This window comes from Pelophylax lessonae, assembly GCF_965119305.1.
Source record: "Pelophylax lessonae genome assembly, chromosome: 10".
NCBI classification, from domain to species: domain Eukaryota; kingdom Metazoa; phylum Chordata; class Amphibia; order Anura; family Ranidae; genus Pelophylax; species Pelophylax lessonae.
Genome location: NC_138777.1, coordinates 70,946,927 through 70,972,160, shown reverse-complemented (window position 1 = coordinate 70,972,160; position 25,234 = coordinate 70,946,927). Strand labels below are relative to the sequence as shown.

Sequence of the window (25,234 nt, the reverse complement as noted above, 5' to 3'; positions counted from 1 at the left end):
CGGATGTTGCTGTCCGTCAATTGGCTGGGACTGATGGTGGCCTTCTTAGAGGCAGTACCGTATACCCAGTCTCATACCCGAATTCTCCTGAAGGAGATTCTTTTTTAATGGAATCAGAATTCCGATTCCCTGGACAATCGGATCCGGTTGAGCGAGCGGACCAGGAAGTCTCCGATGCTCAACCAGGGGAAGTCATTTCTTCCGATAGTATCCAGATTACCAATAAGGGTATCGGAACTGAGAGCGATCAGATTTTGTCTGATTTACTGGATCGAGCAGCTCTAGAGCAGCCCGATTCGGATCCAATCGCATATGGCCTCTTCATCCAGAGGTTTTTCACTAGCTGTCCCTTCATTGGGACGTCCCGGATGTGGATCTGTTGGCACCTTGGCTTAACAGGAAGGTGCGGAGGTTTGTAGCTCGCGCCGCGATCCTCTAGCGGACGCAGCAGAAACGCTGATCGCCCCGTGGGGGCAGTATCCGCTACGGCATGCCTTCCATCTTCTCAAGTTGCTGCGGGAACTTCTTCGCAGGATAGAGGTGGAGGGAATTCCAGTTATACAGGAAATTCCGGACTGACCTCGTCGAGCCTGGTACACCGACTTGGTGAGGCTAGTCGCGGACGCTCCTTGGAGACTTCCTCTCAGGGAGGATTTGCGGTCTCAGGGACCGATCTTCCATCTTGCTTTACAGTCGCTGGCTTAATGGCCTGGCCATTGAGACCCAGGTACTGAAGGACAAGGGAGTGTCAGCTTCAGTTATTCCTACCTCCAGTTAAAGCAAGGAAAGCGACTTCCAGCACATGGAAGTCTTATTTCTCTAGCGCTCATTGACAGACGTAGTCCTCGGTGATACGCCACCTTCGGGTTATGTTGCCTCCACAGGAGCAGGACTAGACAGGAAATTAAAAAGCTCTGGCCACACCCTAGGGGCAGTCCCAGAGGGTATATCCTCTCTCTCTGCCTCAGCAAATCAGTTATTTTCTGTCTAGTTAGGAGTAAGGACCTAGATACCTTGCTGGGATCTTGGGTCCTGGCAAGATTTTTTTCTTAAAGGATTTTTTAGACAGCTTTTTTTCTCCAGTGTTCCTGTGAGATCTTCAAGCAAGAAAGCTGAACTGGGCGACGGGCTGGATGTTGAGATCCGGTGGTCACCCCAGTTCAGCCTACGAGCGCGTGCAGGCCATAGCTCCGCGCTGGGTCGGCCGCGACAAAGTCCCATTAAAGGACTGACCCCGCGAGTTAAACGTCTCGCTGAAACGCCAAAGACCATGAGTCACGGCGTCCATATCGGTCGACAGCCCTCCCGCCCCGGTGGAGAGGGGTACTGTCCGGAGTTGGTGCCCGCCTGGTTCCGGTATGGTGAGTAGTATGTTCCCCCTTTTCCCCTGACGGGTCTTGTGGTGAACGCGGGCCCCTCTCTGTATGGTAAGATAGTCCCTCTCTATCCTATAAATGACACAGATCCTCCTACTTTGAGTGTGATTTATGTGCAAAAAGCCAGGAGGCTTGGTTTGGGAGCTAACAATCTAATTGTATACATGTTAAAGAGATTATAATCTGTGGCATTCTGGGAATCTTACGGTGATAAGAATAAGCTACCTACCAGTCAGAAGCCACGGACATGTAGACTGCCTTCCTAATCAGATCTCCAGCTATTAGCAGGCCTCCCGAATGGCCATGCGGTCCGCCAGGGCCGGTACCGCCAACCACGCCAAATCCCCATGCAGAGAGAGTGTTGTGTGCCCTGCAGCACACCGCTATTCAGTACAGGCCGCCGCCATTTTTTTTGCTGGATCGCACGAGCCGCCATTTTGGCGTAGCCTCGTGTCTCCAGCATGGGGGCGGCCATGTTTGAGGTGATCCAAACACCTCGTGGAGCTAGGGGAGGCGCCGGAAGGCGTGCAGAGGGGCGGAGCCGCCTCCTTTCTTCCTGGGCAGCCAGCCAAAAGACTTCCTGTTTGTCAAGACAGCGCTGTAACCTGTTGCAGTTAAACTCTGAGCATCAAGTGGTGAGCCTGGGGGTCTATCTCTCTCTCTCTCTCTCTCTCTCTCTCTCTCTCTCGATCGATAGGGATCCCTAGCAGGTAACACTAAGGGGCTTTTTGTGGCGCTGGGGGTCTGAAAAAAAAAAAAGTTTTTTTTATTTTTGAATTATATTATCAAGTGACTGGAATTATCATGGACCCTGCCACACATATTCCCCCACCTGTTTCCCTCGAGGGGGCCACGGGACCCGCCGGTGCACAGAGTGTAGAGTCATTTACAGCAATTTTGGAGTCTATGGTGGCTCGGGTGGAGGCGGCCTGTCAGGGACGGGGGTCAAGGAAGCGACCCCCGCCTACCCCTATACTATCTGACACCTCTGTCTCTGATTCAGAGATGGTCACTGCAGTTGCAGGTTCCTCTGCAAAGGCTGTTATCCCAGGTAAAGCCCCCTCAGACAGTGAGGAGGACGCTTCTTCTCCTGCTATAATTCAGGAAGAAGCATTGGTGGACGCACTAGTTGTGGCAGTGCAGGAAACCTTAAAACTTGAGGCTTTACCGGCAGAGGCAACTGAAACAGAGATTCCTTTTGGTACTAATAAGCCCATCAAAACGGTGAAGGTTTTTCCTGTACCCAAATGTTTCGGTAATCAGATTAAAGGAGAATGGGAGCATTCTAAACGTACCTTTACTATTTCCAAGCGTATTGCTAGACGCTATCCGTTTGAGGAATCCATCATTAAGAAATGGACGGTACCACCAGTGGTGGATCCACCTATTTCCAGGCTGAATAAAGCCACGGTTATCCCAGTGGAGGACACTTCGTCCTTTAAGGATCCGGTGGATCGAAAGATGGAAGCAGAGTCCCGCACCATCTTCTCTCTGATAGGGTCAGCATTTAGACCAGTAATTGTTATTGGTCTAGTTTCCCAGACACTTACGGAATGGGCGAAAATGGTACGCCAAGACCTTAGGGGAAAAGATATTCCCCAGGAGACATCTGATTTGATGGAACAGATTATACAAGGGCTACAGTTTATCTGTGACGCAGCCTTGGACACTACTCCCTTATTAGGGCATGCATCTATGTCAGCGGTGATCCTCAGACGTGTGCTGTGGTTAAAATGCTGGTCAGCTGACCTAGGTTCCAAAAAGACCTTGACAAATCTCCCTTTTCAGGGGAATCGTCTATTTGGGGCCAACCTAGATGAAATCATCAAGGATGCCACTGGGGGCAAGAGCACTTTTTTGCCACAGGCTGCTAAAGCTAAGGGACCTCGCAACAAGCGAGGACCTTTCTTTACCGCCCATAAAGGGCGCCCGGCTGGTACTAGCGGGAAAGGCAAGACTCCTCCAGGAGGGTTCAAGAAGGGCTGGTCGGACAAGCAGAGGACCAACCCAGCCAAACCCGAAGCAAAGGAGTACACAGCCTGAAGGTGCGCCCCCACCCGGTTTCAGGGTGGGGGGACGTTTTCACCGGTATTCAGGACATTAGATCGAGCTTCAACCACTACTACCGGTGCGATTCTTCCCTTCCAACATTTAAGTACTACAGGAAGCGGTAGTTACCGTTCCCTGAATAGATCTTTTCCTTTACCTTTTCCTAAGATTAGTCCCTATACCTCACAGGAATCGGATCTGGTTGACCAGATAGGCCAAGTAGCCTCTAGTCGGGTGACTTCGGTCCCTGAGGTTCAACCAGAAAAGATCACCCTTCCTGATAACAATCAGGTATCTGATAAATGTGTGGGAACAGAAAACGACCAGACTTTCTCGGATGGTCGGGGCCAGATACCTCTAGGGACGCCTGGTTCAGATTCTATCAGCGCCAGTGGTTCTAGAAATTCTAGGCTGGCCTCCTCAAGCCGGCCTGGCCGACTTGGACATGCTAGTCGCAGACGTTCCGTGGGAACTTCGTCTCAGGGAGTGTCTGTGGTCTCAAGGACCAATTTACCATCATGCTTTACAGTCGCTGGGTTTAATGGCCTGGCCATTGAGACCAAAGTACTGAAGGACAGAGGTTTGTCTACTTCAGTCATTCCTACCCTTATTAAAGCAAGAAAAGCGACTTCCAGCAAGGTCTATTATCACACATGGAAGACTTATATTGCGTGGTGCGAATCTTTAGGATTTCCTCCACGTACCTATTCGGTGACTCGAATATTGGCCTTTTTGCAACAAGGGGTTGAGCAGAAGCTAGCCTTGAGCACCATCAAGGGTCAAGTTTCAGCATTAGCAATCTTCTTTCAGAAACCTTTAGCTACCAAGTCCTTGGTGCGGAATTTCATCCAGGGGGTGCGGCACCTGGCTCCTCCAGTCCGCGCGCCCTTACCGCCCTGGGATCTTAATTTGGTTTTGTCGGTTCTACAGAAACCTCCCTTTGAAAACATCAGGGAGATTCCCTTGCTTGCTTTATCCCAGAAGGTGGCCTTCTTGGTGGCTATTACTTCTGCTCGCAGGGTGTCAGAACTGGCTGCATTATCATGCCAGTCCCCATACCTAGTGATTCATAGGGATAAGGTAGTACTTCATCCTAAGCCATCTTTTCTTCCTAAGGTGGTTTCAGATTTTCATCTGAATGAAGATATTGTACTACCTTCCTTGTGTCCTCAGCCCAAGCATCATCGGGAACATGCGTTGCATTCCTTAGATGTGGTTCGGGCAATCAGGGTATACCTGAAAGCTACGGAATCATTCCGTAAGACGGATTCACTTTTTGTGATCACGGATGGCCCCAGAAAGGGTTTGCCTGCATCTGCCGCGACCATTGCCAAATGGATTAGACAAACGGTGGTACAGGCTTATTCTATTAAGGGTCAGAGTCCTCCGTTCCCTGTTAGGGCGCACTCCACTCGAGCGCTCAGTACTTCCTGGGCCTTTCGCCATCAGGCGTCAGTGGTCCAGGTATGTAAGGCGGCCACCTGGTCGTCGGTACATACCTTTACAAAATTCTATAAAATTGATGTGACGGCATCGGCGGATGCCTCATTTGGCCGCAAGGTTTTGCAGGCCGCAATTTGAGGAGACCGGTGGTCTACCTCGAGGGTTTTTTCTGTTTGAAAAAAAAAAAAAAAAATTTCTTTTTTTTGTTGAGTCTCATCATTAAGGATGAGCATTGTAAACTTCTAGTTGGCACCGGTTGGGCCTTCTAGATTGGGATTTGATTTCCATTTTCCCACCCCTCATTTGTGATACTGCTCTGGGACGTCCCGAAGGTGGTGTATCACCGAGGACTACGTCTGTCAATGAGCGCTAGAGAAAAATGGATTTTTGTAAAATCTTACCGTAAAATCCTTTTCTCTTAGCTCATTGACAGACGTAGTCCCCGCCCCTCTGTTTTTGAGTTGGGTTGGGTTAAAATCTCTAAAGACTGCTTTTTCACATAACTGATTTGCTGAGGCAGAGAGAGAGAGGATATACCCTCTGGGACTGCCCCTAGGGTGTGGCCAGAGCTTTTTAATTTCCTGTCTAGTCCTGCTCCTGTGGAGGCAACATAACCCGAAGGTGGTGTATCACCGAGGACTACGTCTGTCAATGAGCTAAGAGAAAAGGATTTTACGGTAAGATTTTACAAAAATCCATTTATTGCATGGTGTGAATCTATTGGATTTCCCCCACATACCTATTCGGTGACCCGAATTTTGGTCTGTCTGCAACAAGGGGTTGAGCAGAAACTGTCCTTGAGCACTATCAAGGGTCAGGTTTCAGCGTTAGCAATCTTCTTTCAGAAACCTTTGGCTAATCATTCCTTGGTGCGGAATTTCATCCAAGGGGTGCGACATCTGGCTCCGCCAGTGCGTGCACCCTTACCGCCTGGGATCTTAATTTAGTGTGGTCGGGTCTTCAGAAACTTCTCTTTGAAGATATTAGGGAGGTTCCCTTGCTTACATTATCCCAGAAGGTGGCCTTCTTGGTGGCCATTACTTCTGCACGCAGGGTGTCAGAACTGGCCGCATTATCTTGTCGTTCCCCATATCTGGTGGTTCATAGGGATAAGGTGGTTCTTCTTCCAAATCCATCCTTCCTTCCTAAAGTGGTTTTCAGAGTTTTTCATCTGAATAAAAGTATTGTGTTACCTTCCCCGTGTCCTAAGACTAACCATCCTTGGGAGTTTGCATTACACTCCTTGGATGGGGTTCAGAAGGATACACTTGACTACTACGAACTTGTTTTCGTAAGACGGACTCACTTTTTGTGATCAAGGATAGCCCTTGAAGGGGGTTGCCTGTGTCTGCCGCGACCATATCTACATGGATCAGTCAGACGGTGGTACAGGCTTATTCTATTAAGGGTCGGAATCCTCCGTTCCCTGTTAGGGCGCACTTCACTCGAGCGCTCAGTACTTCCTGGGCCTATCGCCATCAGGCGTCAGTGGTCCAGGTATGTAAGGCGGCCACCTGGTCGTCGGTACATACCTTTACAAAATTTTATAAGATTGATGTGATGGCATCGGCGGATGCCTCATTTGGCCGCAAGGTTTTGCAGGCCGCAATTTGAGGAGACCAGTGGTCTACCTCGGGTTTTTTTCTGTTGAAAAATTTCTGTTGTCTCATCATTGAGGATGAGCATTGTAAACTTCTAGTTGGCACCGGTTGGGCCTTCTAGATTGGATTTGATTTCCATTTTCCCACCCCTCATTTGTGGTACTGCTTTGGGACGTCCCGAGGGTGTTGAATCACCGAGGACTACGTCTGTCAATGAGCGATAGAGAAAAATGGATTTTTGTAAAATCTTACCGTAAAATCCTTTTCTCTTAGCTCATTGACAGACGTAGTACCCGCCCCTCTGTTTTTGAGTTGGGTTGGGTTAAATTCTCTAAACACTGCTTTGTGACATAACTGATTTGCTAGAGCAGGAAGTGAGAGGATATACCCTCTGGGACTGCCCCTAGGGTGTGGCCAGAACGTTTTCTTTCCTGTCTAGTCCTACTCCTGTAGAGGGCAGCATAACCCGAGGGTGTTGAATCACCGAGGACTACGTCTGTCAATGAGCTAAGAGAAAAGGATTTTACAGTAAGATTTTACAAAAATCCATTTTTTTCACACACACATCACACACACATCACACACACATTAGCAAAGACTCTGGAGAATAAAATGGCAGGCATTGCAATATTTTTTGTCACGCGGTATTTGCGCAGCGGTCTTAAACGCAATCTTTTGGGAAAAATAAATGTCACTGCATATAAAAAAACTAAACCGTAATGTTAGCTCAATTTCTTTCCTTTAATGTGAAAGGTAATGTTAAGCAGAGTATATAGATACCAAACATGTTATGCTTCACAATTGCGCACACTCGTGGAGTGGCGACAAACATTTGAACCAAAGAGTGCGTGGCTAGGGGTCGCTGAAAGAAGATTACAAGATAACTTGTAAACAACAAATGTCAGAAATAGGCTTGGTCCTTAAAGGGGTTGTAAAGACAGAATTTTTTTTATCCTAATGCTTTCTATGCATTAAGATAAAGCCTTCTGTGGGCAGCAGCCTCTTGATACTTACCTGAGATCCCTCTCTGTCCAGAAATGTCCTTGGGTGTCTCAGCCATCCATTGGCGGCCGCTGCTGTCAGTCAGCTAACCAATCAGGAGAGGGGGTAGGGCCAGGTCAGGGCTCTGTCTGAATAGACACAGGGAGCTGTGATTTAGCTCAGGTGCCCCCATAGCAAGCTCCTTGCTGTGGGGGAACTGAACAGGAGGGGGGAGGGACACCAGCATCCCAAGAGGGTCCTGGCCACTCTGTGCAAAACCAACTGCTCATAGCAGGTAAGTAGAATATGTTTGTTATTTTTATAGGGAAAAAAAATGAGACTTTATAATCACTTTAAAGCGGAGTTCCGGCCACAAAATCGACATAATCTATTTGGGCCATCCGCTTGCTATTGGTCACCTGAAAAAGAAATGGATGGTTACGATTTTTTTTTTGTTTACTTACCTTGTTATTGAAGAAAAATATACTCACCTTTCTTCCACTTCCTCCCTCTGCAGCCGCGGCCCACGCCGTCACTTCCTCTTTGCATTGATTCCTGGGAGCTGAACGTCATTACTCCCAGGAATCAATGCACCTGCATCGGCCCCACTCATCACTTCCGGTGCGGCGCCTCATTCCCTGCTAAACAGTTTTTGGGCATGCCCAGAATCTGTGGAGGGATGACGCGCACGCACCGGAAGTGACGAGCGGGCCGGTGCAGGCACATTCTGGGAGAAGAGGACGCGCTGGCTTCAGCTGCCCACATCCGAGATGGCAGCGCTGGAAAAGAAATTTTCAAGGTAAGTATTTCTTCTAAAAGGTAAGTGCGATCCGGGACAGTACAGAGGCTATCCATTGTGGAATGTACTAGCCCTGACTGTCCCGGGGGTATTTTTATTAAAGAAAAAATGTTGTGGCCGGAACTCCGCTTTAAGTAGTTAAACACCATAGGTGTTTAAAAAAAAAAATCAGAATTCAACTTTATGGTATCTGGGAATTTAGCCACAGGAGATGCTGAAATGAGAGCAGGTCATTGCATGTAAGCTTTGAGCACTATAATACAGTAAAGTTGACAATGTGGCATTTGTTTCCAGTTACTGTTGCAATGGATGCCAGCTCTGATGGAGAAGAGGAAGTGGAAAACTCTGATCAGATGACAGAAACTGTGATGAATGGAAGTATGAAGGAAACACTCAGCCTTACCGTAGATGCAAAAACAGAGACTGCAGTTTTTAAAAGGTAAAATGGCTTTTATGAGAACTTTCTTGATTTTAGGTAATTTTTATATTTTTTGTTTTAAACTTTTTACAAATCATGTAAGGGTACACCCAAAAACACTTGTATAAACATGCTTCCTCTATAAAGGGAGCTTCAGAGAGGCTCGCTGATTGAAGTTTCCTTTGCAGTCTTAAGAGCGTTGGAAATCATCCAGGACTTGTTCACACCATATTCATTGAGTTGTTTTCGTTCTGCACATTGCCACGCATGTATGACATGAACAAGGCACATAGAATACGGTTTATGTGCTGTGTTTACACCATACATGTATAGTGGCATGCAAAAAAATTCAGCTCAATGGGCATGATGCGAACAAGCTCATGTGTGTACAATTTCAACTTGAGCTCCTGAGCCCTATACACAGGTTTTTGGAACCTGGGCCACCAGCTGTTGGCTGGAATTACATGTACTTAAATGTGCAAGATATTTACATATGAATCTACTGGTACTAAATAGCGTTTTTTATCAATTTTAAATAGCTCACCTGGAGCAACTCTAGAAGTGTAAAAATTTGAACGTAAAAGAAAACCTGCTAAAGAGACGTTTATACTTTCCTGTCCCTCTTCCTGTTTCTCAAATGTTTCACCTAAGAGCTGCTGCATTACTTTGGGACACAATAGTAGATTAGGGGCCAGTTAGTGAAACCGATATAGTTTTAGGTAATTTAAAGTAGTTTAATTTAAAATTAATACATTTAGTGTGTGCATGTGTAAGACAATAAATATTTAAAAAAAAAAAAAAATGCTTCACACTAAATGAGAAATTTAATCGGTATAGTAGGCACTCAAAGGGATTTCACAGGTGAACAAGATCGATGGTATAATAGCTTTATTACACCTTTTCGAGGAGCTACAGCCCACCTTTCTCAAAGGCCCTGAGAGGCAGGCTGAACAAAGCTATTACACGGTCGTTCTTATTCACCTGTGGAAGCTCTTAGATTGCCTACTATAACTGTTGCGCTAGAGAGCATTTTTTTTTCCTAATGTTTTCTCTTCTGGTCAGAAAAGTCATATATCCTATAAAACTCCACTTTTACAGGCATTTGACATTTTTTTTTTTCAGCATTTAAAAGCACTTCTCTTATCCACTTACCAAAAAGCGTATATATTGATTGGTTTGTGCAAAAGTTATAGCGTCTTCGAACTTTGGGATATTTTTTTTTTTTTTACTAGTAATGGTGGCGATCAGCGACTTATAGTGAGACTCCATTTTTGGGTCGGACAATTTGGACACTAAAGGCCCGTACACACGTAGCGATTGTCGGCCGTAAATATTTGGCCAACGTTCGATCGGCCGATTGTCGGCTTGTTAGTATGATGCTTCCGACAACCGACTGCGACTTTTCGGCCGAACAGAATCTGGTGTGCAGGCTTTAAAATTTTTGTTGGCCAACACCAGAACGGCCAATTGCTGTTTGTCGGCCGAATTCTGTACTGACTGGGGAACAGATGAGCAAGACTGGGCATGCTCAGAGAAGAAAAAACACACGACATCACTTCTGCAGTCGGCTGTTGTTGGCCGACAAAATTCGTGTGCAGTCTTTAGCACTTTTCAACCGACAGGACAGCACCGGACAAAAGACGGCTGATCGTTCGGCCGACAATCAGTGCGTGTGTATGGGGCTTAACACTTGCCACTTTTTGGGGACCAGTAACATTACAATGATCAGTGCTATAAAATATGCACTGTCACTTAATGACACTGGCTGGGAAGGGGTTAAAAGGGGCAATCAAAGGGTTAAATGTGTTTCTAGCCAGTGCTTGTGTACTGTGGGGGAGGTGCTTTTACTAAAGGAAGGCATAGATCTGTGTCCTTGCTTTGCCGGAACACGAGTTCAATGTTTACAAAGGCAGATCGCTGTTCTGCCTGTGTACTGAACAATCAGCGGGTGCTGGCGGATTTTGAGTCCCCTGGGCTCCTGCTCCCAGTGGAAATGAACCGCCGCCAACACTCACCCTATCCAACAGAGCCAGCTCATGTATATATACACGTGATCCGGCGCACATGTGCCACCCTGTAGCAGTAATACTGCTATGGGGCGGACCTGAAGTGGTTAACCTGTGTGTCCATGCACACAGGTGTTTACAGGCTAAAAAAAATGCATGTAAGGCACTTTCAGGAGAAGGGTCTAAAGAGCAAGAAAATGCTAAACGCATGTAAACGTGCCTAAACACTAGATGTTTTTAGGTGCATTTGAGCAGTACTGCGTTCTAGTGGCCAGATTAATATTCTGGCCAGTGGAATCCATCAATGCTTAAATGCAATACACGTGGCTTTAGTTGCGGTTTTTAAGCAGCTTTTCTCCTGCCATTATGGCATTCAGAGGTGCAAGGTAAACGCCTTGTGTGCATGAATCCTTTGTGTTTTAATCTCCCTTTTTGTATAAATTCTACTTTGCTCAAATAATTTTTTTTCCTGTCTCATGCCAAATAGAGATTAAAGTAGATCTACAGCTGCACCGTGAACGATATGTAAATTACTGTATAATTTGCCAAACTGTTTTTGTATTTCTGTTCAGCCAATTCTGTGATTCACACACATCCAGGGTTACAACAGTATTTCCTGTTGCAACTTTCCTCTTCGGTTACCTGACTGCTTACTGGCTAGTGAGCATATTCACACTGCTGAAGGTCCTCTTTGCAGTTATTTAACCGTTTCCCGCTCGCATGATGTTGTGGACTTTTGAGTGGAGATATCTGGGTGATGCCTGCAATGTAAAGGCCATCTCATGCTTTCCAGGGTAGAGGAGATATCTCTGGGGTCTTATAGACCCCAGATCTCTCCATAAAGAGGATCTGTCATGCCTTATTTCTATCACAAGGGATTTTTACATGTCTTGTGATTAGGAATAAAAGTGATAAAATAAATTAAATGGACAGTATTAAATATAAAATAAATAATAAAAAAGTGGTTTTAAAGCACCCCCGTTCCACCATGCTCTCACGCAGAAGCAAACACATTTGTAGGTCTGCATGTAAACCATGTCCGTGCCACACTTGTGAGGTATCCCCGCGAACGTCGGAGCAAGGGCAAAAATTCGAACTCTAGACCTCCTCCCACTCTAAACTGGTAACCTGTAAAAAAAAAATTGAAAGCGGCGCCTATGGAGATTAAGTACCGTAGTTTGCCGCCATTCCGCATGCACAATTTTAACGCTTGACTTGTTTAACTATTTACTCGGTGCAACATAATCTTTAAAATTTTACAAAAAAATGGGTTATATATTGTGGGTTTTTTGGTTTAGAAATCATTCGTGTATTTTTTTCCAAAAAAACTGCATTTGAAAAATCACTGGGCAAATACTGTGTGACACAAATTGCAACAATCACCATTATATTTATATATATATATATATATATATATATATATATATATATATATATATATATATATATATATATATATATATATATATATATATATATATTTATATTTATATTTATATTTATCTCATGTTTGGGGGTTCTAAGTAATTTTCTTGCAAAAAAAATAGTTTGTTTTTTTTTTTTTTTATGTAGTGGGGAAATGTCAAAATTGCCCTGGGTGGGAACTGGTTAAAGTGCCCTAAGAAGTCCCACTTTACCGCTAGTGACTGAAAGCAAGATACTGTCAGCACTGTAAATTGCAGTAGGTACAAATTATCTCACTGGCCACAACCTCCCAGTTCAGGTAGCCTTTTGATACACACTTAATATCTTTGAGAGTGTGTGTTCTGTTCTTTATTGAAGGTATGTTTTAAGTGTACATAGACTGCTCATTTGAATGGGGCTGAGGCCTGTAGTTGCTGCAATAAATGATCAATGTGCTTTATTTATGCAGCTGTGCCCACACCACACACTACCTGTACTAAGTAGCATTCTTTTTATGCCTGCTTCTCCTCCTTTCCCTCTTCATTGCACACTATTGGCTTCAGAGTGTTGAAATCCTATTGGTATGTATCTCTTGTACACTGTGCAGGTTTTCTCATATATTCCCCTATATACCAGATCTCCCTTCTAAATATTTTGCATCCTCACTTTGTTGGTTGGTTTGTTTTTTTGTTTTGTTTTTTTTATCAGTCCATGGAACATGCATTTTTTTTTTACGTAAATCTGCTGCCAGAAACTAATCTCTCATTCCTGATTCCAACCACTGACCTCCATTGCATGAATTCATCATTTTCAATACTTTATTGCATGATACTTTATGTATTTACACCTCACCAATGACTCCCTCTTTTGCAGTGAGGAAGGGAAACTGTCTACCTCTAATGACCCAGCCTGTAAATATGTTGTGGAGAGCTTCGATTCCTCTATGGAAAACCCTCCAGTTTCTCAGCCAAACAGTAGCAACCAAGAACAGAAGTAAGTAGATGAATACTTAAATATACTGGTAAGCAGTGTATACGGTCAGTAGAAGGTTAAAACTGCTACTAAAATAAAATTGGTTGTAAACGTTAGGTTTTTCTTTAATTTTTTTTGGCTCAACCCGCTGGTTGAAAAAAAAAACACGATCCCTGCATCAACCCAACTCTTTGATGTGGGGATCTCACTGACTGTGCTCTTGTAATCTGACAGGGGGCCATTGTCTGCAAGCGCTGATCGAATGCTGGTTTTCCAGTAAGACCATTCGACAAAAGCAAGTCATTAGACCAGCTTCTGTTGAACAGACAGTGGTACACATGTACAGAATGTTGACCGGTTCCTGCTGAAATCTCCAGGATTAGGAAATCTGCGCTTTTTCTAACTTATGTTCCTGCTGGCCGCTGAGGCACGGAAACAAACAGGCCAAAAATTAGTTTTCTCTTATGTCCTCTGACAGTCGCCGCCCACTCATTCAGTCTTCACCAATGGGTATTGACCTCTTATCCATAGGAGCAAGCTAGGCATAAGACTTGTTAAAAACAAAGTAATTTACATAGACACACCTATGGGGGCTGTCCCACTGGTCCAATATCCCCCTGCTATCAGCATTCCCAACTCGGTTTGTCTTCTGCCTAGTTAGGAGTAAGATAGGCTCTCCCTGTGCTGGGGGTGCAGTCTCAGCCTTCTATTTATTGCTTTATTTTCTGCTTAGTGTTTTTTCTTTACACTAGTAGCGTTTTTATTTGTTTCCTGTGCTTAGTTAGTCGGATCTTCGGAAGACTACGGCATTTGCGGAGCTGAGAGTCGGACTGGTTGTCCTGGTGCTCCAGGACAGAGGGCCTTATGGAATCCCAGCCCGCCATCGAGCGTTTAGCAGGCTATGCGTACGCCCTGGCCTAGCAAACGACCTGTCCCTGTCCTCAGGGACCAAAGCCCGCTAGGTGGCCACCTCGATTGGACGTCTTAACCGCGGCTCCGTGCGTTGCTAGAGTCCTGTATTTTTGGCTGATGGCACCCCCACCACCTGGGGTGGGAGGCTTCCCGTCGATGAGGCGCCCAGAACATCTGGTACGGTAAGTACGTTCTGTGTGGGGCCTCTGGGGATGGCAGTCTGCTAGGTCTGTGTTATCCCCTCATGTCTGTGTGTATGGGGCTCGCCTTACTCCCGATCCCTGTGGGGGCTCTACCGCGTTTAGGACGCTATGTTGGGGGTTGTGGGGGGTCCCTACCCTCGGTGACACTGTTGTGACTGTGCTGGGTGCAGACATGCATGGGCGACCCACAGCGGTGAGAAACCGCGGTTCCGCCATTTTAGGTGTGGGCGGCTGCTTGGCTTCACTGTTGGCACTTCTGTGTAGTGTTTTTTGGCGCCTTCGGGCGCCATCTTGTGTGTGGCAAGGTGTTTTGTTCTGTGCACATGTTCGGCGGCCATTTTCCCGGAGCCTCCCATTGTTTTCTATGGGCAACCATTTTCCCTTAGTCTGTGTCCTGTTCAGCCTCATGCGTTGTGACATTACTTCCTTCTTCTTACAGAGAGAGATCGTCAGCCTCATGCGGTGTGACATCACTTCCTTCTTACAGAGCGAGATCGTCAGCCTGCATGTTAACACTTGTGGGGGTCTGTTCTTGCTGTTTTGTGGGGAATATCTCTGGCTATCAGTTCTATTCCTGCCTGAGGGGTTGTGAGTATAGTCCCTAATATCGGTGCATTGCGGCGGGATCACCGTGTTTTTGCGATTTAAAGGGCCAGCACCAAAATTTTTTATGGAGTCCCAGGACAGCAAATTTCCCCCAGCTTTGGTGGATGACTCAGGCTCCTCTGAATCGTCTGCGCTTACTGCTGCACTTGCAACTTTAGCGTCCAAGGTGGATCTTTTAATGGCTGAACGGGATACTAGAAAAAGGCCTAGGTTTTCTCACTCTTCTGATTCTCAGTCTGACATGGTTGCCGTAGATAGTGTACCCCTTGAGGGGTCTCATTCCTCCCTGTCTGACGGGGAGGCGGAGGACGAGGAGGGGGATGATTCCCCCCCTGGGACGGCCAGAGAATGCGCTGCTATGTCTGCGCTGATTACCGCTGTAAAAGATACACTACATTTGGAGGATGAGCCCAACCCTCCGGGTAAGCGGCCCTCTTTTGCGACCCGCAGATCCCAAAAAGCGGCACAGGTGTTTCCTTGTCCCGCTGAGTTTCACGAGATGGTGAATGAACAATGGCGCAATTTGAAGCGCAATTTTGTGGTGCCTTAACGGTTCCAACTCCGTTACCCTTTTGCGTCTCCTATGGATTTGCGCTGGTCTGTGGCTCCTAAAGTGGATCACACGGTGTCCAGATTGAACAGGGCCACTCTGGTACCCACGGAGGATTCTCCAGTGTTCAGGGAACCTACGGATAGGCGGTTGGAATCTCTCGCCCACCACGCCTATATGGTGGCGGCTTCCTTGCTGAAACTTATTTTTCGCCTCCGTCATGGTGTCTCAAGCTGTGGCAGATTGGACCAAGGTGCTTAGGTGCACCCCTGTGGCTGATTCTGCCCCTCCTGCTACTTTGGAGATGGTGGACCAAATTAGCCAGGCGGTTATGTACCTGTGACGCGGCCTTGGATGCGGCCCCTTTGGCCGCACGCCTATCTGGTGTCGCGGTGCTTAACCGCCGCTTGGTTTGGCTAAAGAGCTGGTCGGCTGACCAGACTTCCAGGAAGACGGTGTCTGACATCCCTTATTCGGGGATTCGTCTTTTTGGGGAATCCCTGGACGAATTGGTTAAAGGAGTCACTGGGGGGGCAAGAGCACTCTGCTGCCCCAGAATCCTAAGGGTAAGTTCTTCCGCATTAAGCGGGGCCCTTCCTTTAAACCGAACCAGGGGTCCTTTCTTGCCTTCAAAGCACAAGACAAGGGGAAACCCTTTAAGGGCCATGGTGGCCAGAGGAAGCCTTGGGCGGGCAAGTCAAAAGCCACCCAGGCTGGAACGGCGGCCCAGTCCGCCTCAACCTGAAGGGGCGCCCTCACCCGTTCCAGGGCTGGGGGACGTCTACACGGTTTTCTCGAACCTTGGCTGCTCCGGATTCCGGACAGGTGGGTTCAGGAAATCATTCGATGAGGCTACAAGATCGAATTCCTTTCGCGACCAGCGGACAGGTTCTTTCCCTCAAATCTTCATTTGACCCCAGATCGGTTGCAAGATCTTCATCGGGCGGTTCAGGTTCTTCTCGCCCAGGGGTTGATAGTCCCGGTGCCGCATCGGGACAGATCTCAGGGGTTTTACTCAAATCTGTTCACTGTGCCCAGAAAGGAGGGCAATGTGCGTCCGATTCTGGACTTGAAAGCTCTGAACCGCTATGTGCGCATTCAGAAATTCTGCATGGAATCACTCCGTTCGGTGGTAGCCTCCCTGAGCCCGGGAGATTTCCTGGCTTCCATCAACCTCAAGGATGCATATTTACACATCCCCATATTCGAAGGTCATCAGAGGTACCTCCGTTTCGCAATCGCGGAGGAACACTATCAGTTTGTGGCGTTACCTTTCGGTCTCGCTTCGGCTCCAAGGGTGTTTACCAAAGTGTTGGCTCCTGTTTTGGGCCTGTTACGGGCACAGGGCATTGCGATCTTGGGATATCTGGACGATCTCCTGTTAAGGTCGAGTGCCAGTCAGAGCCTGCTGCGCGATCTGTCCACTACAGTTCACACGCTCCAGGAGTTCGGATGGACCATCAACGTTCAGAAGTCGACTGTCTCCTTCGGTTCGTCTCCTCTATTTGGGGATGGTCCTGGACTCCGCCCAAGCGAAGGTGTTTCTGCCAGAGGACAAGCTCCGGACCTTGCTGGACAAGGTCAGGTCCCTCAGGGACAACGAGTCCTCGTCGCTCAGGACCTGTATGCGGTCCCTGGGGTTTATGGTGTCAGCCTTTGAGGAGATACCGTTTGCACAGTTTCACACGCGGTCTCTCCAGGCGGAGATACAGGCCAGATGGTACAGGCTTCCTCAGCCCTTGGACCTGAGGGTATCTTTAAGTCGCCAAACCAGAGTGGATCTTCTGTGGTGGCTCCAGTCTCCGGCTGTAGAGGAGGGGGAAGTCCTTCCGGCCGTTGCTGTGGATGGTGATTACCACGGATGCCAGCCTGTCGGGCTGGGGTGGCGTTCTGGGCACCCTGTCTGCCAAGGGCACTTGGTCAGTGGAGGAATCCTCCCTGCCGATAAACAGCTTGGAATTGAGAGCGATCAGACTGTGCCTGCTCCATTGGTCGGATCGTCTTCGGGGCCGCCCTGTACGGGTGCAGATGGACAATGCCACTGCGGTGGCTTACATCAATCACCAAGGGGGCACCAGGAGTGCCCAGGCGGCCCAGGAAGTGACCAGAATTCTGTCTTGGGCCGAGACATGTCCCGGCGATTTCGGCAGTTCACATTCCGGGTGTGCAGAATTGGCAGGCCGATTATCTGAGTCGCCAGACCCTGGACCAGGGGGAATGGTCCTTGCACCCGGAGGTGTTTCAAATGCTGTGTGCGAGATATGGATCCCCGGATGTGGATCTGTTCACATCCCGGCTAAACAAGGTAGGAAGGTTTGTGGCAAGAACGCGCGATCCTCTGGCAGACGCCTCGGATGCGCTAGTGGTGCCTTGGAATCAGTATCGCCTGATTTATGCCTCCCCCCCCCCCCCCCCCCCCCCCCGATTCAGTTGTTGTCCAGGTTCCTTCACAGGTTGGTCTCGAAACCGAAGTTGGCGATTCTGGTGGCCCCGGACTGGCCACGCCGGTCTTGGTACGCAGACATCATTCAACTGGCCATCGAGCCTCCATGGCGGCTACCGTTACGAGACGATCTACTGTCTCAGGGACCGATCTTCCATCCTGCTTTACAGTCGCTGGCTTTAACGGCATCGCTGTTGAAAGCCAGGTCCTGAGAGATGGGGGTCTCATCGGAGGTCATTCCTACCCTGCTCAAGGCTAGGAAGGCCTCATCTGGTAAGATCTATTACTGAACCTGGAAGGCTTATTTTGCCTGGTTGAATCCGGGGGCCTCCCTCCTTGCTCCTTCTCGGTGGCGAGGGTGTTGGCTTTCCTGCAACTGGTGTGGACCAGTGCCTTGCGTTGACCACGATTAAGGGCCAGTTATCTGCACTGGCTGTCCTTTTCCAGCGCCCCATGGCGTCCAACTCTTTGATTCGCACCTTTATTCAAGGTGTGCGTCATTTGGCCCCCCCTCGGAGGGCGATTTTACCTCCTTGGGACTTGAACTTGGTTCTGTCCGTTTTGCAACGCCCTCCCTTTGAAAACATCAGTGAAATTTCTTTGCCTCTGCTGTCGCAAAAGGTTGCCTTTCTGGTGGCGATCACTTCTGCCCGCAGAGTGTCGGGAGTTGGCGGCCCTGTCTTGCCGCTCCCCTTACCTGGTGGTTCATAGGGATAAGGTGGTCTTGCGACCTAACCAGTCCTTCCTTCCTAAGGTGGTTTCTGATTTTCACCTTAATGAGGACATTGTTTTGCCTTCGCTATGTGCGAATCCTAAGGAGTTTGCTTTACATTCCTTGGATTTTGTCCGGGCGATCAGGGTTTACCTGTCGTCCACTGAATCCTTTAGGAAGTCGGATTCTCTTTTTGTTCTTCCTGAGGGACCTCTGAAGGGTATGGCTGCGTCTGCAGCAACCATTTCTAAATGGATCAAACGGATGATTGTACAGGCCTATTCGCCGCCCTTCCCTGTCAAGGCGCACTCTACCAGAGCGGTAAGGCCATCCTGGGCCTTCCGGCATCAGGCTTCGGTGGTCCAGGTGTCCAAGGCTGCGACTTGTTCGTCTGTGCACACCTTTTCCAAATTTTACAAACTTGATGTTCTGGCATCAGCTGATGCCTCCTTTGGCCGCAAAGGGGTTGTTTTCCCCTTGTTTCTTTGCTTTCCTGGGTTGTTGCTCCAGTTGAGCTTTTTTTGTTACCCAGAGGATTTACCTTTCTGTTTGAGTAAGGTTCCTTTCTCTGACTTGGGTGCTGCGTTGCCTTTGTGACGGTTACGTTTCCCACCCCTCATGTCTACACTGCTTTGGGACATCCCATTGGTGAAGACTGAATGAGTGGGCGGCGACTGTCAGAGAAAGGAATTTTACGGTAAGATTTTACAAAAATTCAGTTTTCTTACGTCCTCTGAGTCCTCTGACAGTCGCCGCTCCGGCCCCTCTATTGGGGTTCTTTTGGACTTTAACTGCTTGCTACCAAACTGAGTTGGGAATGCTGATAGCAGGGGGGTATTGGACCAGTGGGACAGCCCCCATCGGTGTGTCTATGTAAATTACTTTGTTTTTACCAAGTCTTATGCCTAGCTTGCTTCTATGGATAAGAGGTCAATACCCATTGGTGAAGACTGAATGAGTGGGCAGTGACTGTCAGGACTCAGAGAAAGGAATTTTACGGTAAGATTTTACAAAAATTCTGTTTGTTTTTTTTTTTTATCTAAAGTTGGTATTTGCCAGCAGAATGTAAATGATTTTGAGAATGGAGCTCTGTTATGCAGTTTACATTTAAGGATCAGTGCAGGTGTACTTTAAAGGTCTAGTACTATGTGCCTCTTGGCCTACTAACCCCAGGCTTTATCACACACAACAGGTACACTTCATGTGAAATTTGCTGAACAGCAGTTCTCTAAGGTAAAGACAGAGCAGAAGCTCTGGGAGGGGGGAGCAAGGGGAGCTGAGCTGCCAACTTTAAATGACTTTAGTGCTTCTAGTGTAAGCTTGAGGAGGAATTGCTCCACAATGCTTAAAGAATAAGGAAAAATTCCAAGATGGGATCACCTTGTCCCACTACAGCAGTCAAAAGTGAATCTTTTTATTACTTTGAAGAAAGGAGGACACGGCTTACCTTCATGACATGTTCGATGTTGCCACCCTAAAAGCAGAATGCTAGGTGCAACTAAATTAAGAGGCAACCCTCTGGCAGTGGCCACCCCACCCCGCATCTGCAACACAGTCCAGTCGTTCCCTAGGAGTAGGGCGTAGAACTTTTCTTTCTTCCTATTTTTGCTATTTTTTTTTCTTTGGATGTTTTTTGTTCCAGTTGATTAAGAGTTTTTTTTAATCAATTAATGGTGGTGCTGGGTGTCATACATCTGGATAGCAATGTATACAATTACTCCCAATATTATGTAAGTTTACTTTGTATAACCAGATTAAATTATATTAGTAAAAAAAATTACTTGTCCATGCAAGGCTATACAATTTTACTGATATAAATAGCCCCTCAGGTGGAGGGTAGTGTAATCTCTTCTGACTGTATAGAGATTTTTGTATTCAATAAACTCGGAGTAAAGAATTTTTCAGTGAAGGACACAGCACCCACCCAGTCTTTCCTGCCTCTCTCAAGTTATTTTCCTACTACTGCTCACTACTAACTGAACACCATGTTGCAGGTTTGGGAGTTAACCATCACCAGAGGCGTGCTTTTAGTTTAGTTACATCGAAGGTGTTACACCTAGGGTTTCGCTCCTGAAGGTGGCGACATCAAACCCATATTTTATAAACCTAAGCTTTGTCCTTCAATTAACGCAGAGAAAATCATTTTATGGCCAGTGAAAAATTATACTTTTGGCTCTTGTTTCCCTAACTCCTGGTGAAATTCTCAGTGTATTGTGGTCTGTCCCTAATAAAAAAATGTCCCCTTACCAGTGGTGAAGGGTTCTAACCTTTCATTACTCTGAAAAGGTTTGAGCTGGAGTTCCTGTTAATTTTTACTAGTTCGTCATCATGTTTCCTGATTACCTGCTTCCACTACCTGAATTCTAATTTGTTTACCAGCTTGTACCCATGTTTCCTGGTTGATTTTTTTTCTTTCATACAGTCCAACTAACTGATTTTTCATGGCTTCTCTAGGACACCGGAGCAAATTCTTCTAGACGGAGCTCCTGCAAATGGCCCAGTATGATGTGCAATGCCTATTGTTAGTGGAAGATTGCAGACTGATATCCATTGGGATTCTAAGTGGTGTTACTTGAGGATATTGGCAAAGGCCTGCCGGCGCCAGTCACTGCTGCACTAACTTTGCAAGGGATCAGGACCAGCAACATTTTATTTTTTTCTTAGGGTTTAAGGTGTTGTACAGACTTGAAAGTGTAAAAAAAATATTGCACATTGCAAAACGAGACTTTTGTGTATGTTTATATTGTATTGTATTCTAAACAAAACCGGTGCCCTATGACTTAAGAACTCACCACTTCAGTAATAGTGATACTATGGTTAAAATGGTTGTAAAAATAGTTTTTATAAAGTGTATACAAAAAAAAAAATCTAATGTATTTGAAAGCATAACTATTTGACAATTAGTGTGACCAAAGTATTTACCAGTTCATGCATTTAACTTTATTTTTTGTTCCACATTGTACAATAGTCAATTTTCTCTCAAAAATATTCTTTGATAGAACTCTTCCTGTAAATGTAATAATTGTATTTAGGTTACCAAAAGCGATCCAAATATGGGTATTTTTTTGTTCCAGTGTTTTAAATTTTGCAGCAAATCTTATCTGGTTATCCATTGCTGTAATTTTTTTTTTTTTTTTTTTATTCAACTCAAATGTTTATTGGTAGATTTAAGTATTTATTACTACAGTTGACAGATTGTTATTGTAAAGCCATATGTTCTGTCTTGGTTTGCGCAAGTCACAGGTGAAAAGTTTCATTTCTGTGAAATCGGCTCACCTGCCAATTTTTCATTTGGGAGTTTTTTTTTTTTTTTTTTAATACAGGTTTTTTAGTTTTTAATTTTATGCTGCTCCCATATGACAGCAGGGAAGGCATTTTTATCATACATTTTTAATATCCAGATCAAACTTAAATTTGCATGTCAGGTGTTTTCTGTGCCGATCTGTGAATTATTTTTATATACAAGTTAAAAACCAGTTATTTTATTTTATTTTTTTTGTCCAAAACTGGTTGTACATAAGTAGTGATTACAAAAAAAGCTAATTCTATGTAATTTATAATGTTTCTATATTCCTCCAGTTCGCCTTCTTGAAGCAGGAAAAGCAATGTTCTGTTCCCAGTCTGACACAAGCGTTGCCCACCTCTTGCACATCTTTTTTTGTAGATGTAAATCTAATTTTCTGAATAGATTCTTATTGGTTGTGAGACCTCTCCTAGACAGGTATTTTGAGAGAAAAAGACTCTACACAGAGGCCAACAAGTTTTAGGCGTAGTCTCCCATGCAACGTGCCTAAGCATTACATTGCATATTACAATAAAAAGAAAAATATGCTTTTTTTCTGGGTGTCTTTTACCTTGTTTAGTTTGATGCACATTTTTTCTAAAGAGTTCTGTAAAGCCAAATTATAGCTCTGCCACCTCAATGCATAACTAAATGTGAGAACAAAAATGTTATTTTAAGGTAATACTGTACCTGAAGGCAAAACTTTTTTTTTTTCTTTTTACTTTTGTTCATTTACAGACGCAGCTCCTTATATTCCTAACCATTGGGTTATACATTCCCCACTACAGGAGTAGGACACTAGGCAGAAAAAGTCTGGCTACGCCTATGGGCAATCTCAGGATATACTCCCACTCTCTGCTATAGGTTTTTTCTGCCTAGTCAGAAGGACCTAGTTCCTTGCTGGGATCTTTGGTCCTGGCAATTTTTTCTTTAGATAGAAATGTTTTCCTGTCACATGTACAATCAACTGGTGGACTGGGCGACTGGCTGGATAATCTAGATCTAGTGGTCACCCCAGTCTGGCCAGCCAGCGCGCGCAGACCTCAGCTCCGCGCTAGGTCAGCCACGACACAGTCCCACCAGAAAGGGGAGGGCCTGCGAGTTAAACGTCTTGCAAGGTCACATACAACCAGCTCTCTGCCCGAGATGCAGCGTTCATCCTGACCGACAGCCCCCCATTTTGATGGTGGGGGGGTTCTGTCTGGAGGGGTGCCCGCCTGGTTTCTGGTATGGTGAGTAGCTGTTCCCCCCCTGGAGGGTTTTGGGGTAGGACATGGGCCCCTCCTTGGGACGATTGAATCCCTGGGTTCCCTACCTTCACATCAGGCCCCCCCTTCCACTTATGCTGGGGCTGTGTGGGTATTCTGGTCTGCCTCCTGGGGTGGGGGCAGGGCAATGGGGGCGGTGGAGTGCGCCGACAGTGACCGGGGGGGGGGGGGGGAATTGTACCTGGTGGGGGCTCCTGCCTGGCCTGTCCTTGATCCCTAGGGATCCCTCCCTGGGAGTCTTGTGGTGCTGCCTTTCTGTTGTAGCCTGTGTGCTCGCACAGCGGCCATTTTTGTGTAGTCCAGGGGCATTTTGTGGTAGTTTGCCATTGAAAATAACGGCGTCCATGACTAGAGCCCTGTGGGCGTCGATTTTTGGCAGTGGGAACCCCTGGTGCTGACTCTTGGATCTTTTCACTTCCTGATCGCCGCACATGGAGTGCAGATTATCTTGGTGGCTGCGGGTGCCTGTTTCTGCTAGAAGGTTGGTTTGATGGGGTCCTCTCCCTATCTGCTGAGGATCGCTTGGGGCTTTGTGCCTGGTGACCGGGTGGTGCTACCAGCGCGGTGGGAGTTGTCCCTTTAGCACTGTTTTTACACTTTTTGTAGGGTCCCCCATGGGAGTCTTTGGAGCACATCTCCCCGCCTGATTCCCGCTCTCTGACTGACGGGGTCCTCTGGTTCTCAACCATCCATCGATGCACTGGTGGCGGTCCTGGAGACCTTTGTGTCCCTGGTGGCAGGTTGTTCTTGGGCGACAGACTAGCAAAAAGTGCCCTTCCCTTGCCGCAAAAAGTGCCCTTCCCTTGCCTCATCTGTCTCATCCGAATCTGAATCGGCCACCGCAGACGTGAGTCTCCCTTATGGGTCTGCCACCACACGCCCGGAATCCTCAGATAGTGAGTATGCTTCCTCCTACATCTGAAACCGCGCACGAGAAAGTGCTGGTGGAAGCACTGATTGTATCTATGCGTAAGACATTTAAAAAGGGGAGGCTGCAGCTGCAACAGAGGCGCAGGTTCCCTTTTGCCACTCCCAAGCAATCCAGAGCGGCAAAGGTGTTTCCTTTCCCCGCCTATTTTGACAGAATTGTCACTAAAGAGGGGAGGGGGTGACCAAAGCGTCACTTGGGCTCCCTAAGAGATTTGCTAGGCGATACCCCTATGAGGAGTCCCTCCCTAAGAAGTGGACTGTTCCACTGGTGGTGGACCCTCCCTGGCCCGCAATATGTACACTGTGGCTGGTTCAGCTTTGAGGCCTGTATTCACCATTGCCCTGGTGTCTCAAACTGACTGAATGGGCTAAGCTTTTACGCTGTGACCTGGAGGGAGACTAGCTCCCCCCTGCCTTTGCGAAGCTGGGGGATCAGCTGGCAGTTTATCTTGCCAGGACTAGAGATGGACCGGTCTGCAGTTTGTGATGCCTCTTTTGATCCGGCTCCCCTTGTGGCTCTGCTCTCTGTTTTAGCAGTCGTCCTTTGTTCTGTTTTTTGGCTTAAATGCTAGTCTGCGGATCAGACTTCGAAAAAGGCCTTGACTGATCTTCCCTTTCAAGAAGAGTACCTCTATGGAGCTAACCTGGATGACATTAAAGGTCTCGCAGGGGCAGAGTACCTGTCTTCTGCAGGCTACTAAGGGCAGGGACCCTCGTTGTAGACGTGTGCCCTCTTTCTCGGCTCATTTTATTTCGTCCCTCGGTCAACTGACAAGGGCTCAAAGCCTTTCAGGGACTCCGCTGGAGGATCCAAATGAACCTGGTCTGGCAAGCCAAGAGCGGCCTTCTCCAGACCCGTGGACAAGGCTCCTTTAGCATGAAGGTGCGCCCTCACCTGTATTGGGGTGGGGGGACCTTGTTAGTGGTTTCCGGACCCATGGACTTCCCTGGTACAAGACAAGTGGGTCCACAAAGTCATACGGTCCGGCTACAAGATAGAGTTTCCCTTTTGTGCCCTGGCAAGGTTCTTTCCTTCCAACTTGCACCTATCCCTGGACTTCAAGAGGTGATTGTGCTGGTTCCGATTTCGAAGTGTTTTTACTCAAACCTGTTACAGGAAGGAAGGGAAGGTGTCGAATCCTGGACCTTAAGGTGCTGAACTGATTTTGTGTGGGTTTAGAAGTAAAGGATGGAGTCCATTCGCACGTTGGTGGCATCCCTGCACCAGGAGTATTTTCCTGCCTCTATCGCTATCAAGGATGCTTACCTTCACATTCC

The 25,234-nt window shown here is 47.0% G+C and overlaps 1 protein-coding gene across 6 annotated transcripts in view; it reads left to right on the top strand.

Moving 5' to 3' along the window:
• Positions 1 to 22,313, top strand: part of PPP6R3 (protein phosphatase 6 regulatory subunit 3) — a 144,888-nt gene extending 122,575 nt beyond the window's left edge. For 3 of the 6 annotated variants that reach the window (XM_082269817.1, XM_082269815.1, XM_082269818.1), the window contains exons 21-24: positions 8,544 to 8,688; positions 12,641 to 12,658; positions 12,951 to 13,070; positions 20,930 to 22,313. In XM_082269817.1, coding sequence (XP_082125943.1) covers positions 8,544 to 8,688; positions 12,641 to 12,658; positions 12,951 to 13,070; positions 20,930 to 20,981 — 335 coding nt within the window. In that variant the 3' untranslated portion in view covers positions 20,982 to 22,313. The remainder of the gene's footprint in view (positions 1 to 8,543; positions 8,689 to 12,640; positions 12,659 to 12,950; positions 13,071 to 20,929) is intronic. The other 3 variants (XM_082269819.1, XM_082269820.1, XM_082269816.1) reach the window with 1 other exon arrangement.
• The last annotated feature ends 2,921 nt before the right edge of the window (positions 22,314 to 25,234 follow it).